This window comes from Solanum pennellii, chromosome 1 (genome assembly GCF_001406875.1).
Source record: "Solanum pennellii chromosome 1, SPENNV200".
NCBI lineage: Eukaryota > Viridiplantae > Streptophyta > Magnoliopsida > Solanales > Solanaceae > Solanum > Solanum pennellii.
Window position 1 is genome coordinate 96,231,074 of NC_028637.1, and position 19,755 is coordinate 96,250,828.

The 19,755-nt window shown below is 35.1% G+C and overlaps 3 protein-coding genes across 3 annotated transcripts in view; 2 read left to right on the plus strand and 1 right to left on the minus strand.

Annotated features, from left to right (window-relative positions):
- Positions 1 to 9,563, plus strand: part of LOC107024421 (acyl-CoA thioesterase 2-like) — an 11,692-nt gene extending 2,129 nt beyond the window's left edge. Inside the window, exons 7-17 of the mRNA XM_015225436.2 lie at positions 1,021 to 1,098; positions 1,224 to 1,311; positions 3,835 to 3,947; positions 4,646 to 4,708; positions 4,800 to 4,855; positions 7,095 to 7,199; positions 7,298 to 7,354; positions 7,762 to 7,863; positions 8,733 to 8,781; positions 8,890 to 8,958; positions 9,070 to 9,563. Of these exons, the coding sequence (XP_015080922.1) occupies positions 1,021 to 1,098; positions 1,224 to 1,311; positions 3,835 to 3,947; positions 4,646 to 4,708; positions 4,800 to 4,855; positions 7,095 to 7,199; positions 7,298 to 7,354; positions 7,762 to 7,863; positions 8,733 to 8,781; positions 8,890 to 8,958; positions 9,070 to 9,144 (855 nt within the window). The 3' untranslated portion in view covers positions 9,145 to 9,563. The remainder of the gene's footprint in view (positions 1 to 1,020; positions 1,099 to 1,223; positions 1,312 to 3,834; positions 3,948 to 4,645; positions 4,709 to 4,799; positions 4,856 to 7,094; positions 7,200 to 7,297; positions 7,355 to 7,761; positions 7,864 to 8,732; positions 8,782 to 8,889; positions 8,959 to 9,069) is intronic.
- A 222-nt stretch (positions 9,564 to 9,785) lies between these two features.
- On the minus strand, positions 9,786 to 12,469 carry LOC107011655 (60S ribosomal protein L36-2-like). The gene is made up of 5 exons (XM_015211241.2): positions 12,366 to 12,469; positions 12,222 to 12,271; positions 10,578 to 10,681; positions 10,202 to 10,401; positions 9,786 to 10,121 (listed from the first exon to the last, which is right to left on the minus strand). Exons 3-5 carry the CDS (start codon positions 10,677 to 10,679, stop codon positions 10,091 to 10,093), a joined length of 333 nt encoding a protein of 110 aa, XP_015066727.1. The 5' UTR covers positions 10,680 to 10,681; positions 12,222 to 12,271; positions 12,366 to 12,469; the 3' UTR covers positions 9,786 to 10,090.
- A 2,460-nt stretch (positions 12,470 to 14,929) lies between these two features.
- Positions 14,930 to 19,436, plus strand: LOC107005097. Its single transcript, XM_015203593.2, has 5 exons — positions 14,930 to 15,634; positions 16,443 to 16,501; positions 17,706 to 17,834; positions 18,299 to 18,434; positions 18,831 to 19,436. The coding sequence occupies exons 1-5, from the start codon at positions 14,930 to 14,932 to the stop codon at positions 19,119 to 19,121; spliced, it is 1,320 nt and encodes a 439-aa protein (XP_015059079.1). The 3' UTR covers positions 19,122 to 19,436.
- The last annotated feature ends 319 nt before the right edge of the window (positions 19,437 to 19,755 follow it).

Sequence of the window (19,755 nt, forward strand, 5' to 3'; positions counted from 1 at the left end):
CCCCCCCCATTCCTTTAATTTTGTAGGTTGGCTATAAATTTCTGTTCTTTCCTTCTTAAATTTGTTAGTCTCAGCCATCTTTGCCAGTTTATGTACCAATACTCGGGTATGTTGCCGCCTATGACATGCTATGTCCTTTAACAAATTTTAAGAGTTTAATCTCCATTATATTTGTCTTTGAAACCCGTATCACTAATTCTCAACACTAAAGCATTCTCTCGTCTTTCCTCCTCCCCATTTAGAGACATGGGTTGCACCTGATAGCTGATGGTGTTAACTAGTGAGGAGTTCAGTTTGTAAGCCAAATGGGTTTCGCTTCATGTTAGAGAATAGAGACTTAATTGACTTGCATCGGGAATATACTGCTAATAAGTGATGTTGATATTCTTAACTACTTAGGCTAAGAAAGAAATGGTCCTTTTTCTAGTTACTAGTGAGTTTCTATTTATATTTCTGTTTTGCCATGAAATAATTTAGTTCAATAAACTGCAGCACAAGGAGGTAATGAGTGTATTCAGAAAAACTCACAGGACTTGACTCCTTTAGGCTCTATGTGGCCAAGGAGTCAATGAGGTCCAATGCAAAAAAATATCTTTGATTTCCATTCAAAGCATTGGTTATTTCTGCTTAATCTATTGTCGGCAGTATGCAAAAGAGGAATTTCTTGGTACATAGCTGGTGATAGTATTTCATTCTTTACCATTGCACTTTGAACTCCGAGTCACTTGTCTTTCTTTTGTGGGATCATGGTTCCATCTATTTCATATGCTTTCTTTAGCAAGCTTTTAGATCTTTGAAGGTTTGATTTGCTTAAGAATAAGATACTTGTTCTTATGAATGCTTGAATTGTTCAAGATAATTTGGTAGATCAGGATAATTGTTATATCCAATCAAATGCGCTTTCAGATTGTTTCCTTTGGAATCTCTTTTGGAGGATTGATGTTTCATTGTATCACCAGTTCAATGTCCCCTTATAAAATAGGAATATTTGGGAGTTCTAACATAAATGTTGTGTTGAAGGTGAACATTTTCCAAGGTATAACATTGCCAGATGCCCCTAGATTTGGGAAAGTATTTGGAGGTCAGTTTATTGGGCAGGTAAAATTAAAATGTTCTCTTTCCCCGCCACGCCGTGAGCCACTCACTTTAATTGGAGTTTAACTTCAGATGACTTGAGACCTCTTTGTCAATAATTTTTTCATTCTCTATGCTCTATTATGCAGGCATTGGCTGCAGCATCAAAAACTGTTGATTTTCTCAAAATTGTTCATAGTTTGCATGCCTACTTCCTTCTTGTTGGGGATCTTGAAAGTAAGTAGCTTTCTTTATTATTTTTTGCCTTAAGCACTTTTTTTTTTTAACCTTTTAGTGATTACTTATTCTCTAGGCCTACTGCCAATGCTATGTCTGAAATAAATAGCCAATATAAGCTAATGCACATATCTTTGAATTCTTTGGAATCCTATGTCAGAGCGCACAGCTGTATGATTTATCTAGTGTTGTTTTGGAGAAGCAGACATTCTTCCCTTTTAGTGAGTTGCAATGCGTGAAATAATTTATGTCTGCTTGTGTTCAATTTCCAAGAGGTACAACGTGTGCAATTACGGGTATGCATAATGCTGAGCAGAGAAAAAAGAGATTTGTTTATGTTAATAACCTTAACCTTCTTTTGAATTTTGATTAGTAAATATAAACATATTATGACTTTCAGTTTGTTAGTATTCTTAAAATTGTAACACCCTAAACATTTGGAACAGAGGTTGAATCAAAGCTACTGATGAAAAGAATCAATTTGCAATGGTAAAGCTCTTTAGTTCCCTCGATAACTACATCCAGTTTCTTATCCAGTTAAAATTTCTAGCTGGTTTTGGTTTCCTTTCTAAGGTGGAAGTTAGAACGTAGAATGATTTATCTGCAACCACCACCAACGAGAAAAGACACAGAAAGAGGACGAGAGGCCCAGTGTGGGCTCTGTGTTACTGTAGGCATGTTGCTTCGGTGTGGTATTGGACTAATTGGCTTTTAATTGAGGGGGCATCAGGTAGGTACAACTAGTGAACTGCCTTTGCCAATCATTAATCCACATAGCCAACTGATCCTTGGATGCTGGTAAGATATATACCAAGCTGGCTAGGGTTGAAAACTTTTTGCAGGAATCTTTCCTACCTACACAACAGCAATTCTTGACCTCTTCGCTACCCCATATGGAGCCTTCTTCTATATCGTAGAAAGTGGCTTGTTGGGGTTGAGGCCTATTATCTCAACAAAAGGAAAGGTGGGGTATTCTGGAGCCTCTACAGTTTCAAACACCCTACTGTTATTCTTGAAGTCTGGCTTTCTACCACATTCTTCACCTCAGTTCTCTCTCCACCTTATTCTGCAAGGCACTAATAATTATTATCAATTATCTTCTTACATATATAGGTTAAGATCATGGAATACTTTGTCATAGTTAGGAATGCCGGTAATTACGGAAGTTTCCTTGATCTGAACTTTTCTTCATGGAATCTGAATTTACCTTATTTCTAGTAGCCTAAACTCCAGATTAGGAGCTCGAAAGGGCTAATATCTTCTTTTTTTATGTTCTTTTACTTCTATAAAAAAAACACTACTATTTTTATTTCACATGGCATCAGACCTTTCACAATGTTGGTAAAGGGACCTCTTGTATACGGTCTACAAAACCAATTCAAGACAAGTTCACTTTTCTTTTATCCTCAAATTCCACTTCATATATTTCTATATCAGTATATGTACATATATATATGTTTTTCAATAAACTAGAAAGAAAACAGACTTGGTAGTAGTGCTGCTAACTTAGTTTAGATGCTTAATGGAGCCTAAATCATTGTTTACTGTGTAAAATTATAGCCAAAAGTTCTCCACCCTGATTATGTCTGTCTTAGAAATAGCAGTGCTGAAGAATGAAAAACATCCAACCTGTAGGATTTAGGCATTTTCAGTAGCTCAACTTCTTCTTTTCATTGGATTGCGACTTTCTTTTACTGAAGGCATCAACCACCTTGCTAACCGTTCTTAGAATGCTGAAGGCTTTTTGATAAAAGCTCATTTCTTTTTCCGTGATTCTTCATGTTGTGCCCTGTTTGGGTTGTGTGGAGGAACCAAACAAACCTCTTCTGTTGCTAACTTGCTGCATGTGCTGTCAGTTAAGGAAGTATAACGCCCTCAGATTGATTTTATTTTTATTCTATAGCCAGAGTTATTGAAGTAATACAAATCTAGAGGAAATAAAAAGTATTACTAGTATTTTTGTGGTTTGAACTAACAAGAAAAAAATTCCAACAAACCAGTATGTTCATGTTGGGGTCTGCTACTTCTAGTATGTATCAGCTTGCTGAGCTCTGCTAACAATATGAGTTTCTTACTTTTCTTCTCTGCTCTGGCTCTTTGGTTAGTTGCCAAGATAGAAGAATCATCATCCTTCACAAGCTGTCCTTAAATGTTAGATGGTTCCCATCTCACCGTTGCTCTCCTCAAAATTATGAGTAAATAAGTGGCTAACATGTATAGGACTAAAGTGTTTCCCTGTCTGGCTATTGATGGTTTGTAGGATTTTTTAGCCTTTCATGATTTTTGAAATACATTTTGTTTATTGACTTACTAAATGATTGCTGTTAGATTGAAGAAAGTTTGCTGATATGGCTTAGTTTCTGTTACTTTCTCATGTGGTCCAGACTGAGGAAGTCAGTTCACTGGGGCATAGAGTGTTTAATCCCAGTCAGAATTATCTGTATAAACCTCTTCTTCATGTACCAATGTAAATCTGGTGAGTAAAAACTTGTATCTTACCTAGTCCCACACTTATGATTGTAGTTCCAATCATATATCAAGTTTACCGTGTACGTGATGGAAAGAGCTTTGCTACACGGAGGGTGGATGCAATTCAGAAAGGGAATGTTGTATTCACATTGCTAGCTTCATTTCAGGTGATTTATCAGCCTTTCATCAAGTTGGTGACATCTTAGCATACCCTTTTTTGTGGCTCACTTTTGCAATTCAGCATAAATAGGTTTGCTTAATTAATATTTTTGTAGCAAGTTGATTAGATTTATGCGAAGGCATGAACTTTGCATACTATGTAATGAGAATGTGCTAGAAATAAAAATTGTGAAGAAAATGCATTGGAAGTATCAGCACAGAAAGTGTTGCTATGAATGAATTCAACTTAACTTAATTCTATTAAATTGTCCTTTATATTCTCCATCTGTGGATATCATGTTTGCATCACGTGTTGATATTAACTTTTAATCTTCTAATTTCACAAAATAACGAAGAAAGTTGAAAGTTAGCTTGGTTCACTAGGGAAGACAATTGGATCGGCTGATCAACTGTCAGTCATTTCTAAAATGCTTTGTTCTTCTCGTTTTGAAGTCCTACATGGAATACCCTATTCTGATCTTTTCCTGATTCAACTACACGAAAACCCTAGGGCCTAGACTCACAATGATGATTGGGACTTCAATGGGTCACTTGTTTTTGCCTGGAATATTGCAGTAACTTTTTGGTTAGATTATGTGACACACTTTTCTGTGTAATGTATGTGTTCATTACACCATTATCTTTTTACTGGTTGTTATGTTTGTAATATTTTTCTTAAAACTGCATTTGTTATATAACGTGACAGAAAGATGAAGATGGATTTGATCACCAAGAAGCAAAAATGCCTGATGTGCCTGATCCAGAAACGGTAACCTTCTTATAGTTTAATGAGTTCTGCTGTATCTGCAACTGCGCTCTGAGCCTCTTCTCCTTATGCTTTTGTTTAAATCCAATCACAGCTTTTATCAATGGAAGATTTGAGAGAAATGCGCAAGACTGATCCCCGGCTTCCCAGGTCAGACTCTGCCTGCTGTTATGCCATCATACTATAATGTTTTTAATTTGAAATTATATGGTGTACACATATTTATCTGGTAATCTATTGTAAATGTAATGGTGTGGTCCATAGGCTTAAAAGTATTTTCCTTGACAAAACCATTTAAAATAATCAGAGGGGAAGTAATTTAGCAAATATGTGATACACTACTGAACTTGTGCCTTTGGAAGTGTAACTTCTCCAGCATGAATTGTCTTATATCTCTTGAATACTTTGGCTTCAAAGTGGATATAGTAGTACACGTTTTTGCTAGTCATGAGTTTCATTAAACAATTTTCATGGCAAGCCTGATTAACCATATCTTCACTTGTAAGACTTCCTTTTAGCAGAAAAGGAACATGAGATTATCTAGATTCTTTTGCACTCTGGAAGATCTAAGGTTCATTAGAACTTGTGAGTCTTTAAATAGATTTGAATACCAAATTATGAATGATATGATGGAGCAGAGCTGTTGCTCTTTAGATAGAAGAAAGAACTGCATGCAGAAAGACCTGGAAAAATCTGTTGTGAAAACTGGAAATAAGTAAATAATGCAGAACTATTTGGAGCTGGAGAGATACAGAAAGAGGTGCAGAAAAGATGCGGAGATATACAGGAAGAGGGCAGGGCACAAGCAGAGAGAAGGAAGAAGTGAAACTGCACTTGTGACAGAAAAGAAATAACAGGGAAAAGGAGAATGAGATGAAATAAGAGGTTTAGAATAGATGCTGTTGCATTGGAAGGATAGCTCAAGCGGGATGACAGAGAGAGATAGAGAGAGAATGGAGATATTTGCGACACGGTTTTACACATTAGAACTGTGAGATCCATACTATATGACCCAGTAGTATAGATGCTGCAGTTAGTATGAAAACAGAGTGAAGAGTGAAGAAGATATCTGAGAGAAGGGAATAAGTAGGCAGGAAGAAGGAACTCAAGTCGGAGAAGGAAAGAGAGTGAAGAAGATATCTGGTACACGGTATGGTATGACAAAATTTGTTCCCTGACACTGTTCATATCACCCTTCAAGAGGCAGTTTTAACTCTCATTATGGAGGAAAATGCCATAAGCTCCAAATATGATGGAACACCTATATATTGTTTTTCACCGATGGAAACATATGACTGGTGGTGATGACTGATGACAATGAAACCAAGTATACACAACAGCATAGGGATTAGTAAGATCATCAAAATGGTTCTTCTTGATAAATACTTCCTAGCTAAACTTTTTTTTGATGTTATAAAAATACCTCCTAGTTACACTTATAAATCCTTTCTGATCTAATTTTCTCTCAAGCTACTTACACTAGGAATTCCAACTGTAGCACATAGGAAACAATTTTAACCAAACAAGTCACTACGAAGTATAAACAAGCCAATGACAAAGCACAAAAATTATGCTATAAGAACTACATCTCTATCCGAAGCAAGTTGGGTTTGGCTATATGAATCTTAGATGACATTGGCAAAAACTCTTCATTATCCCAAAAAATAAGAAAAAGAACAATCATAAGAGAAGGTAAGTTGTGAGAATGTTGGAAAATGCTAACCCTGCGTACTCAATTTAGCAATAGGAGTAAGGATGGTGGAAGCCTCTTGTTAATATGAGCATCCTTTTGTGGTTACAATCTGGTTCCCACGTCCAACTACTGAGCTGTGACTTATTTAGCTGTTAAAGCCTGTAATTCAACTGTCTAACATGTGAACACAGGAATGCTTTCTTTTGTTGTAATTTTAGGTTTATTATTATGTTTTCCGGGAGCATTTGGATTTGGGTTTAAGGGGATGTCGGATTTTTCTTTTTGATTCGTCTGTCAAAAGGAAAACACAACAAGTTGTAAGTTGACATCTTTTTGTTTGAATTCAAAACACTTCATCAGCTGCCATCTTATGAAAGGCATGGTGATGTAGTCAATTAATGAAATTTAAATTTAGGCCTTGACACGGTACATAATTATTATTTCCTTTAGCAAGGTTTAATTGAGAAATACAGGTCATTCTTGATCTTAGCACACTAACTTAAGCCTCAAATGATTTTTGACAACTCTGAATTTAATTAATGTGAAGGAAAACATTATCAAGATTAATTGATTGCAAATTTTCCTACCTTGTCCTGAGATCTGAAAATTGAAGCTGCATAAAGCTTTTACATTCTGTTTGTGGTTACTTGTTTTTGGGATCCTTGGTTAGGTGATGCTAACAGAGAATTTTGACAGGACATACCGAAATAAGGTTTCTACTGCAAAATTTGTTCCATGGCCAATAGAGATAAGGTTTTGTGAACCTAACAATGCCACTAATTACACCAAGTCTCCTCCAAGGTTGGTTGTGCTTTCAGTTATTAATTTCCCTTCTGAGGTAGCAACTGTAATTAACTAAACTGACAGTCCAAGGTTTTTATCATCTCTTTCCCACACAGCTTGAGATATTGGTTCAGAGCAAAAGGAAAACTTTCAGATGACCAGGCCTTACATAGGTAATCTATCAGTTCTTTCATCTAATTAGCTGAGCTCATACTTAAAAGGAGCAAAGCAGTCTGTTTAGTAGCCTTGTCTGATCTCAGCAAGAGACTCTCATAAGGTGATTTGTTATTGATAGAGAAAGAGTTCCAAAAAGATACTTGGGGACTGGGGGTACACAAGTGAATACAACTTTGTTATCTGCACTTCTTTGGGTATACTCCCACTTGGGACCGTGTATAGCTAATATTAGTGCTTCAAAAGTTGTATATTTTGTTTCTTCAAAGTCATCTTTCTTCCTTGTAAGTTCTAGGTTTATATTTACCATCAAAAAGGGAACATAAAAGAAATTAAAAACATTTATTGCAGAATGAGTCCATATTACAGTCTGCATCTTTTCATGCAATATTTATGCTTGTTGCAGATGTGTTGCAGCATATACATCAGATCTAATCTTTCTTTCAGTCAGTCTGAATCCTCACCGAAAGATGGGTTTCGAGACAAGTTCTGTTAGTCTGGATCATTCGTGAGTTCCAACAACTTTTAGACTATTTTGTTTTATTTCTTTAAATGTGCCATCTTTATATTTATTGTGAATATGTCGATGTTTGCCTGAGCAGCTTATCATCAAATTTTTGCTTGTATTGCCTTTCAAACTCTTGAATATTCACTTCTAACAACACAACATCACAGATTTGCCTACGCATGCCTTCATCTATTGATTCTTCAGCCATGAACTATGGTCCCTTGAAGAAATTGCCACTGGGCCTCTCTGATGGTTATGTGGCATCATACAGGGTGGGGAAACCTACAACCTGTAGTCCCTACAAACTTATACAGAGCCTTCCTTACCCGACTTAAGGCTGCTCATAACACACCTGTGTGGGTCCTATCCCTGCCTTTGGTTGGGAAAATAAATAGAAAGGTAAAAGAACAATATAAGGTGGCAGTGAAGGGATATGGTGGAGTGATGTTGGTAATTGAAGTCCAAACCTAGGTTTTACTTCCACTACTGGTGAAGGAGTTGCTGGAGGGCATTGAAGTGGTGTTGAGTCATTCAGAATGTGTTAACCTGTCCCAGATGGTCTCAGTTGGACCTCTTTTTGCTAATTACAAGTTTACAACTTCTTGTAGCAATAGTCTTATAGGATGGGAAATTAATGTCTCCAAATTAGTGATTTTTGTGTTGTTGACATGAAAGATAGGAAATCCTAACTTTCCAGATTCTGATAGGTCTTTGATGAGATTCCCCCATAACGTTACACATGGAATTTAAAGCTCAAAATAGTGTTCCCTGGAATATCATACTTGAATCACCAGTGTCTTTTATTGCTGTTAAAGGAAGACATTTGGCATGCAAATGTACTTACATTTTCACTTCCGCCCTTTTCCCAGGATGTGGTTCCACAGACCTGTGAGAGCTGATGATTGGATATTGTTTGTGGTAAGAAAGAAAAGTTAAAGTACTCGTGATGTTTTTAAGAGCCATCATCTCTTTACTCGTGGTTTCCATTACTTGCAGCCTTCGCTCTAACTGTTTATCATTTTATAGATCAACAGTCCGACTGCTTATAATGCACGTGGCTTTGTGTGGGGGCAAATGTTTAATAGGAAGGGAGAGGTAAAGTACTAGTTCTGAAATCTGAATTCTGTGAGCTGCCTAAGTGTGTTTTGTTCGTTTTATTTTCTTGCTTTGTTAATGTGCCTATTTTTAATGCTTGTTAATCTCCAGCTCGTAGCGTCAATTACTCAAGAGGGCTTATTGAGGCCAGCCAGAAAACTACCTCCATTTCGACCAATGCTCTAATCCATGCCAGGTCGAATGAGAAAGGAGTAGTCACTACAGGTTCATTAGCAGTAACACTGGTGAAGAGCTCAAATAAACACTACAGAGGTTGCGAGTCGAGCTATGACCATATCTGTGTTCTATCATTCAGAACTGGCCCGCCATTGTCGCCTTTATATATTCCTAGCCCCCGCGAAAAGAGGCATTGAAATTGTTACATCGATCGACCTATGATAGTTCAAGTTAAAAGTTATTGTTCTGTTTTTTTCAAGTTTCATCTTCTATTAGGATATGATTTGATCTCAAGATGTCATTTGTTTAATGTCGTTAGTTGACTAATACTCACTCTTTATTCAGGAAAAAAAAAATCCAATGTAATTTCATGAACGTTATGACTACTAAGAATTGAGCTCTCTTTTGAGCTTTCATATATTTATTTACCTTGTTCGCTTATAACTAAATAAATAGAATTAAAAGAAGTTTCTCTAAGACTATTTCCAAAGTGATCTTTAATTTATCCTTGATCATAGTAATTATATAACTAATGATGTGCAACTATAAACGTAGTATTAATACATCAATAATCACATCATAGTTTTCATATATAAATTAGTACATTAATATGCAACCATTAAAGTATAGAACCTATTCTAGTCTCGTGGTTAGTCAAAAGGACGCTGTCTTTCTCGCTCGCCTCTCCTATGTATATTACAAAATGTATCTGGTATTCCAGATACAAGACTTGGTACAGTTTTAATTCACATACAAATGAGTTGCAAAATCGAAATGTCAAAAAAATTGAACAATTCTCGTACTGGAACAGAAGTGATAAAAGGCTAAGAGTTACGTGTTCAACAATAAAAATGATCAAAAATCAAATATTTGAATTTAAGCAGATACTAAAAAGTAGATCTTGGCAAAGCAGTTTCAGAACCGAACATTTCATATTGAGGTGTTAGCATACAACTCATTTCTTCTTTTCACCACCTCCAGTAGCCCTGGATCACACAAAGACAAAAGATAAGCGCCTAGTAAAAAACAATAGTCATAAAAGTATAATATTCAAGTTGTCAATTACCTCATTTTACGGAGAACACTGGACATCTCTTCACGCTTCTTCTTTGCTCTCTTGTGAGTACCCAGCTTCCTCTTGGCTACCTTAAGAGCACGTTTGTCCTTTCCAACTTTAAGAAGCTCAGTAATTCTCTTCTCATAAGGTGCAAAACCAGCTACTTCCCTGATAAGGCTTCTAACAAAATGTATTCTCTTACTGGTTTTCTAAACAAGAGACAAAGAGAAACAAACCTATTAAAAGTCCTGATAAAGTTAGATTGTAAGAGTAACTTTTTTGTGTGTGGATGAGTTTAGATATTGGTTAGATATACAAAATGGTTAACATCCGAAACAATAAAAAACAAAGAGATCAAAAGCATGGAAACAAGAAAACAACTTACCCCTTTTCTATCAGAAGGGCGGGGAGCCAACTCTTTCTTAGTAACAACATGTCCTTTGTTAAGACCCACAGAAAGGCCTGTATTTGGCTGCTTTGGAGCCATCCCTACAAATAACCAAGGCACATAAGAACCAGGCAAGTGATTATAGCAGCTATTATTCAACTAGGATAGGCATAAATGCCACATGTCTAGTTCTGGTCATACAAACTACAATTAACACACATGCATCAACGACCATACTGAATTTGTTAGTTAGGTAAAGATGCATTAGAAAAAATAATGCATGCATTAGCTTTGTGTATTAATACCTTGTTTGGTAAACTTTTTTAGCCTATGTTAAACTAATCCAAGCCTTAGTTATTCACTCTATTTGGTATTATGCTATGTGTAACTAATACGTGGTATTAGCAATGCAAGGGTTCATAATGCATGCATTAGCATCGTTTAAGCCACAATTGCCCTTAAAAACCTTATCCACATCCTTACCACCATATTTATGGAAGGTATTTTTGAGAACAAATAATTTTTTTTAGAAATTATGCAATGCAGGTTATTTTTAATATACCAAACCAAATTGAGCATAAAAAATAATCTAAGCATAACTAATGTTAGTATAACCAATATCAACATTACCAAAACACCCTTTTCCACACTATACTTATACACTCTACCAAAAAACCCCATAGAGTAGAAAATGTATGCGTCTATACCAAAATAAGCCGTTAGGATGTTACACAGTCACAAGTACTGTTATGTGAATAGTGTCAGTGAGATGCTCTTTTTTCAAAACTGGCCAAAAATAGATAAAAGGAAATGGAGAGAGGAACATAAACTAATCCACTTCACAAGTTGGTTTTGACACTTCGTACACTTCCTACATTTAGAAGCCAGTCAAGACAATACTTTATACTCTCCAAATAATCTAGACCAAAAGGGCACACTATAGTTTTTTTTTTTTTTTTGAAAATGTTAATGGTGGGCACACTATAGTTTATATTCTCAAAATAATCTAAACTAACAGCCTATACCAATAGACAAAATTAAGATACCATGCCAAAAACCAAGTCCATGTCTAACTTAATTTCTTCCCGCAGTGCTGTTTAAGCAAACATAACCAAGTGATAAAATCACCAAAATGGAGATCCAACTCTTTTGTGTCAAATAGATTTACAAGGTAAAATAAATTTATATTCCTCAAAACAATCCACAGCTTAACAAAAATAAGCTGTCTTATTTCATTCCCAATCAAAACAATCAAAACACCAAAAACACATAACCAACTCCCTTTATGCAAAATAACTCAATACTACACCAAAGTAGCATATCTCTTCATCAAGTACTCCCTAACTTAACTTTCCGAAATGCGGAAGAAGCTGAACAAGCTCGTTTTCAGTGGCATCACTTTATCAAAATAGTAAATGCAATTCTAGCTTAAGTCACCGGATTCAAAATATAAATGCATTGATCACCCCTCCGCGACGACAAATTCAGCTCACTATAAAATTATTTTCTATACATATAACACTCGGTTTAAAACAATGGACACACCTGCACACACGTATATGTAACTATCTATTACTAAATGTCTATTTTAATCTAGACGAAGCATATATTACTGATTAAGCATATAAATCGCACACTAACCTAATCAGCTCCAACAGAACTTCGTTACTCGAAGAATTTTCACCAAGTACCTGCAGAAGTTGCAAAAACAAAAGGCAAAACATTAGTGAAATAACAAATTACAGAGAATTTAGATATTCAGTTTGATTTAGCTAGGGTTTTGACCTTTGACGGAAATAGTCGCCGGAAGAGCTGAGAACAGAGCTAGGTTTTTTTTTTCTGATTGCGATACAGAATTTATATTCTGCATATTGACGGGGAAGAAGGGTAGTTTTGGTAATGACCTAAAGTATGATAATGTTTAACGTTTTGATGATAAAGCCCATGCATTTCTAAATTAATAGAGTTAGCACCTTCAAATTTATAAATGTTGCAATTACACCCTTTCAAGTTTCAAGTAAATATTTTGATGATTCCTTTTTCTTTTTTAGTACTAGACTAGATTTACCTTTTGTTCGTAAAAAAAAAAACGTATTTAATAATTTTGATCCAAGTAAATATCTTAATGTTCGGATTTCATATTAAAAGTTAAATAGGTTTAGATTTTTTCAAAAAATGATTGTGTTTTTCTTTTAATAAAATAGTCATATAGGACGCATCGTTTTTGTCACATTGATAAAATAATGGATATTTTATGTGCTAACGTAATTGTCTGGATTAAAAATAATATATTTTGAATAAAATAATCATCCTACGTAATTAAAAAAATTCAAAAACTTATCACAAAAAGAATGATGATCATGGGAAATAAGCTACTTTTAATATGCTAAGAATTGATTAGTCTTAATTTGTAACTTACAAAACTAGAAAAGTATTTAATATAACATTTTGTACAAACAAAATATCTACTCTCTCCGTTTCAAAAAAACTGTCTCTATTTTCTTTTTTGTCTGTTTAAAAAAGAATAATTCCTTTTTTTTTGACAACATTTTAACTTTAACTTTCCACGTAACATATTTAAGACCAGAATATTTTGATACATTTGACATAACTTTAATTAAGAACCACAATATTAATATGCTCAATGTGATAATGTTGGACAGGATTGTGGTCCTTTAGTAGCAACATTAGCAGCCTATTTAATTTACTTTGACACTTAATTTGAGAAATAACTATATCAAAGAAAAAAGACGTATTTGAAAAGTGCATGAATCATATTATGGCATGTGGTTGAGTCGATATTGAAGAGACGTTTGTCTTTTTTTTTTAATCGAGAAAATATTAAATCGATATTTTTTTATAATTGAGACTGCTCTGATAATTTACTAGATGACATAATTTCTTTTTGATTTCAAATCACTTTAGAGTTATAACACATAAGCATTTTAAGCAATTTAATAATGTACTATCTTCGAATCTATCTCCAACAAGTATAGACATGTGTTACTAGGACCTTCACTATTATCTCTCTTGCATTTTTTTACATTCAACAATTTATATTCTTGTACTTGATTCCTACTTTATTAATTTAATCAAGAGAAAACTCACGTAGCCCCCTTTTTTTATTTTTAATTTACAAATTCTACTTTTAAGAAAAATTGTTTTTTTTCGATAAACAATATCACCCTATATTTTAGGAGAACCATGAAATGAATTAGTCAAAATATATATATATATATTTGTCCAATTAGAATGATAAGTCATAGGATAATCAATTCAGTTCATATTGGTATATCACACGTTTTATCATGCAAAATACATGCGTTTACCTTTTTCAACTTTATGAAAAACATAAAATATCAATTGAAATTAAATTAAAAATCTTGTTATAATATATAACACTATTCTACTTCTCATCATATTTACAAATATATTGAATGGATTATATTTAGCAATATGACAAATAAAAAAAAATATCGTAATATTTTTTGATATCTTACCTGTCGTTCAGAATTCATATTAAAGTCTCCACTAAATATAAAATTACCAAAAGGATAGGAAAAAAAAAGAATAAGCAGAGTTCTATCCAAACTAGTAAAGACATGTTTGCTAGGATACAAAAGTAGAAGTATGACAAAAATTAACAAATGACAAATAATTCACAAGATACTATCTTTTTTCCTTTTTTTTTTTTTTTTTTGCATTATCACACTTCAAAGGAAACTTCTACCAACCTGAGAGAATTTATACAAACTGTTTTCTCCACACAAATCACAACTAAGCAGAAGCAGAGACCTGATACCATCATCATAAGTAATCTTTCTTGCAAAAACCAATTAAAAAAGTACTAGTATTAGTTGTAATTAAACAGTATCATTACAGAAGGGATCTTGGCATAATCCCAAAATATTCTCTCACTCAATTGTAAAGGACCCCACAAAAAAAATGGTGAGTTTGAAGAGTAGTTGCAGGTGTGAGTTACTGCTTTTTTTTCCCATTATTCCCTTCAATTTTCAGTGATTTCTCTCTTTTCATGTTTTAAAAGCAACCCCTTTTTTTCAAGTTCAATTCTTGAAGTCTGTATTGATGATTACAGCTGTTGCTTTGGTCAGTTGTTGTAGTTGTTAATTTAATGCCCTCTTTCTCTTATTTAACTAATAAAGATCCAATCTTTATTACTGAGTTAGCTCAACTGCTTAACAAAGCCTTGATATCTGCTCTAGACAGAGAATACTGGTACCCCATTATTTGAACTTCAGCAATATTGTTGCCTGATTGAGATATGACCCATTTGTTGAATTGATTTTGTCATTCTTGAATTGGTAGAAGATGACTGTTTGGTAGAGCCAATGTCAGTTGCCTGTTGTATTCCAGTTGTTGAATGTGTATACTGCTTAGGTTGTATACGTTGGGTGTGGAAGAAGTTCCTTTATACTGCTGGCCGTGAAAGTGAGAATTGGGGACTTGCAATTGCCAGTGAGTTTGAGCCTGTGCCAAGGTTCTGTCGATATATTATGGCGGTATATGAGGATGATATTAGAAATCCCATATCGACTCCACCTGGTGGATATGGCATTGATCCAGATTGGGTTATTGTAAAGAGAAGTCATGAAGATACTCAAGGAAAGGTGTCTCCTTATTTGATTTATGTTGATCATCAAAATGCTGATATAGTTGTAGCAATTAGGGGTCTTAATATGGCTAAGGATACTGATTTTTTAGTCCTGCTTGATGATAAACTTGGGCAAGCAGAATTTGATGGGGGGTATGTTCATAATGGTCTACTGAAGGCAGCTGAATGGGTTTGGGAAGCTGAATCACAACTTTTAAGGAAATTGGTGGAGAGATATCCAGATTATACCTTGACATTTGCTGGGCATTCTTTAGGGGCAGGGGTGGTAACGCTGTTGACGATGTTGACTGTGAAGAACAGAGAAAAGTTGGGGTTCTTAGACAGAAAAAGGATCAGGTGCTTTGCGATTGCTCCTACAAGGTGTGTCTCGCTAAATTTGGCTGTGAGATATGCGGACATCATAAACTCTGTTGTACTTCAGGTAAGCATGTAGGTTCTCTTTGTTGTCTGATACAAATCTTCTTTGATTTGACTTGTACTATTGGACTTATCTTAACAAAAAGGCCAACCCGATATGCAAGGTCGATTATGTTTTTCTTTTTTTGATAGAAGACTGTAATTATTCTACCAAAGAACCTTCCATAAGGGAATTTCTTTTTTTGTTTACTTAAATTTGATCCTAAGTGGCATATAGTTTATCTTTTGGAATTAATGCTTCATATTTAAGTGCAATGTTAAATAGCTTGATCTTATTGCATGGTGTGAATGTATCTGTCGTATTGAGGTAGTTTAACGTCACATAAGTTGTTTCTGTTCAGACAGATGTAACACGAGAAGCATTTATAAGTTGTTTCTCTTCAGACAGATGTAACACGAAAAACATTTGACTGGTGCTTATATTTTAGTAAGTAGTGTGTCTTATCCTTACTGTTGTGGGATGAAGTGACACTTATTTTTAGCAGATAGTTGTTCCCTGAAATTAGTGAATAAAATGTTGTTAGTTTGAAGGAATTGAACTGTTATTTGGAAGCAAAATCTATGGATTGCATGTAGATCTACACTTACACTAACATATGAAGGAAGGTAGACATTACATTCTGTTTTTGTGAAGCAATTCCTACACGAAAGGTAGGTCTAATTCACAATTTAACATGCCTTTTTAAATAATCGATAAGGTCTAATATTTCGTGTATATTTCTTTTCTTGTTGGATGCACTATGCCCAAGATTTAGCTGTTCGTCTAGAATATATTGTCACATTTTGACACATCTTTGCCATGGACCAATCAGGATGATTTCTTACCTCGGACCACTGTAGCACTGGAACATGCTTTCAAGTCACTTCTCTGGTAAAAGATTGCAGGTCTTCTCTTCTTTTAGCATGACCTTTGATGTCTATGTTGTTTCTGATTTTAAAGTAAATATGCGGATCAAAATACAACAGTTACATTGAGTAATTAATAGCTTACTCCAAGTGCCATAGACCAAATCGGATATGTAATTATTGGAATAATTGTGGGAGACTCAAATGATGGATAGGCCCCTCATCTACTAACATTCCATTTTTACATTATTTAAATTAGAAACAAAAGATTCAAGTTTGAATATTACCAAAAAAGAAGGGAGCTATGTCTGAGTTAAACTTCGAGATGAAAGTCTTCTATCCTTTCTTGACGGTGAAGTAAGACCAAGCTCATAAAAAAGGGTCAAACTTCTTTGTTTCTTGGTCAGTTCAATAAATTTACGAGATTCTTTGTTTTTGACTCTTTATAAAATAATGGATATATCTCAACCAATACATGATTCCACAAAAACGTGAAATCATAGGCGATAAATTAGCTGGAAAAAACGAGAATTAAGGTATCATTTCCAAAAATTTGCCTAGACAAGTGCGGAAAGCCGCTTATGCTAAAACTCGAGCAGTTTCTTGAAAACTCGCTTTAGGTATGAAACTTTGAATATTAAGAGATGCTATACAATTTCAATTTTCCAATCTTATAATGTGACTCTGTCCATTGTTCGTTATCATTTATTGTGTTACTGTCACCTATTCACCTTTTATTGGATATGGGGAAACCCACACCATAAGTTTTGATTGCCCAGCTGCTAGAACCCCCAAGCTCTTGATTGGAGGTGAAGGTTCTTTGCAGTATCACTCTGTGATCGCAAAATGGAGAATATTTAAAGATCGAATGCAGAACTTCTTAGCGTGATAAAATCAATGACAGTCTATGACAAAAGCTCCGCTTACTCACAGCAAAATAAGAATTTCTTGCCAATTTGATGTTTGCGACTTGTACAAACAGGCATTTCCTAGTAAATCAAATATACTTCCTTTACTATAGGAAGCCCAAAATTTCTTGTTAACTTATAGTGGGAAGCTTAATGAATGGAATTATTATCACTGTTAGGGAGAATGAGTAATACCACATCTTTTTCCTTCATTTTTTGATACTTGAATATTTGGTTCATCATTGTATCAGGTCATACGTTCATGATACCAAGAGACTAGTATGACAGACCCATAAGCTGACAAGTGTTGTTTTTCTATAGTTTCCCATGCTTGATGTGCATAATGTGCCTAAAGGATACATTCACCATGGAGGAGAAGATGCTAAAAGATCCAAGACGCCTTTATGCTCCAGGTCGTCTTTATCATATTATTGTCAGGAAGCCCTTCAGGTATATGAAATTCCATTTCCACGTTCAGATTAGTAAAATAAAATGGTAATACTTTGGCAGGATTTCATGTGCTAGCTTTTCACTAGTATACATTAGAATTTTGGTACCATTTAAGGACCTAGCTTGGCTACAAAAATTTAAACTTGGTGGAGCCAAGTTGAAGAGCAATAACTAGCAGTCCGCAGGGAGGGGTTCTTCTCCCTGAAGGGCATTGGTCTCTGCTGTGTTAATGCTTTTTGCTGGTTGGTTTCATTATCATAAAGTGGCGCCAAAATTCCTTCCCTTTAATTACTTGTGTACATTCTTTTTCTCAAATACAGCTGTTTCAATAACTAAGCCTTAACTTCTTTTTTAACCATTTCGAAGCAATGATTTAGGTGCATAAGTGCAAGTCTTTGAACCTTTTTACCAGGAATGTGCTGATGCATAAACTTTTTCTTCTCTTCTGTTTGCGTCTGCTGCAGCTCTGCTAATATTAAACCCATTGTGAGGACTGCTATACCTGTTGATGGACGGTTTGAGCACATAGTTCTTTCATGCAACATGACATCTGATCATGGCATTCTTCGGATACTGACAGAATCACAAAGAACAATTGATGTAAGTTCTCCACAGTTCCATTCTTTTGTAGGATCTTGCTGTTGGTGCAAAGTTAAAAAATGCTTAAGATTTTTTGGCTTCAGGAAGTTTAATTTGTTAGAGGACCTTCTTAGGAAAAATATATGGGTAAAATCAGTTTCCCGAAAGTGGATCCTTTGCAAGCATTTAGTTTTTTTTGGTTTAGAAATCATGGTATGGACTCAGAGCGTTGTTGTGGTAGATATCTTGGTAAATGCATAAGAAATTTGATGTGTAAGTATAGCTTTATTAGCCTGAGGAGAAATCTCTGCCTACAGCATCTGAAAAACAAATTCTTGCCCCGTTTGGAAAATGATCAGTTAAAGCTAATATTCATCTTGTTATTCATGAAATTGTTTCCGTTTTCTTTATACACAGTTGATGTTGGAGAGGCATCAGAGTACAGATTCTATGAATATCCCCGAGCAGCAGAGAATGGAGAGACGGAACTCTCTCGCTAAGGAGCACATGGAGGAACACAAGGCTGCTTTGCAAAGGGCAGTAGCACTGGATGTCCCCCAAGCATATTCTCCTTCTGCATATGGAACTTTCCGCAACATAGAGCAAGGTCCGGATTTCAGACAACCAGGGGAGTCCTCTCTCCCCATTTCCCAAAAAAGGAGAGAAAGCTGGGATGAGTTAGCAGGGCGTCTTTTTTTAGACAGATGAGTCAGGGTGAACTGGGTTGAAGAAGTCATATATTGGTCAGTGTCATATTCATATTTTTTTCCTTTAGGGTGTCTTGGAATATATTTAATGCCCCTGTACAGGTTAGTAGGATGGCTTTTAGTAAAGAACAGGTAAACAAGTTTCTTGTTAGTTCACTAGTTGGCGTAATTACTATGAAGGATAGCATGTTCCCTGATCACATCAGTTATTAGCTCAGAGGGACAAAATTTTGGGTGCCCAAACATTCAGTTACAGTAATATAGATGAATGGAAGTTCAGGTCTTGCCCTCTCCATTACACAGTTGACAGATGTTAGTAATTGTTCATTTTCATCTGGTATACTTTCACCAGGTAGTTGGTGTTGACATATTATCTTGGAACACAGTTGCTGGATAATATTTACACTTTTTAATTGTCAATTCACCTTGAAAGTAATAGCACACCTATCAGGTTAACAAAAAGGCTACTGATTAATATAGATGTCATGTTAACATACAGTAATGGTAGGGGATGGTGGCCAACATTCAGGCCCTAACTGCCAATTCATCTTGAAAATAACTTGCCACTGCATGATGACTATTGGTGCTCACTTCATTTCTGCTATTTGTTTTGACATGCAAAATTTGACTGTAAA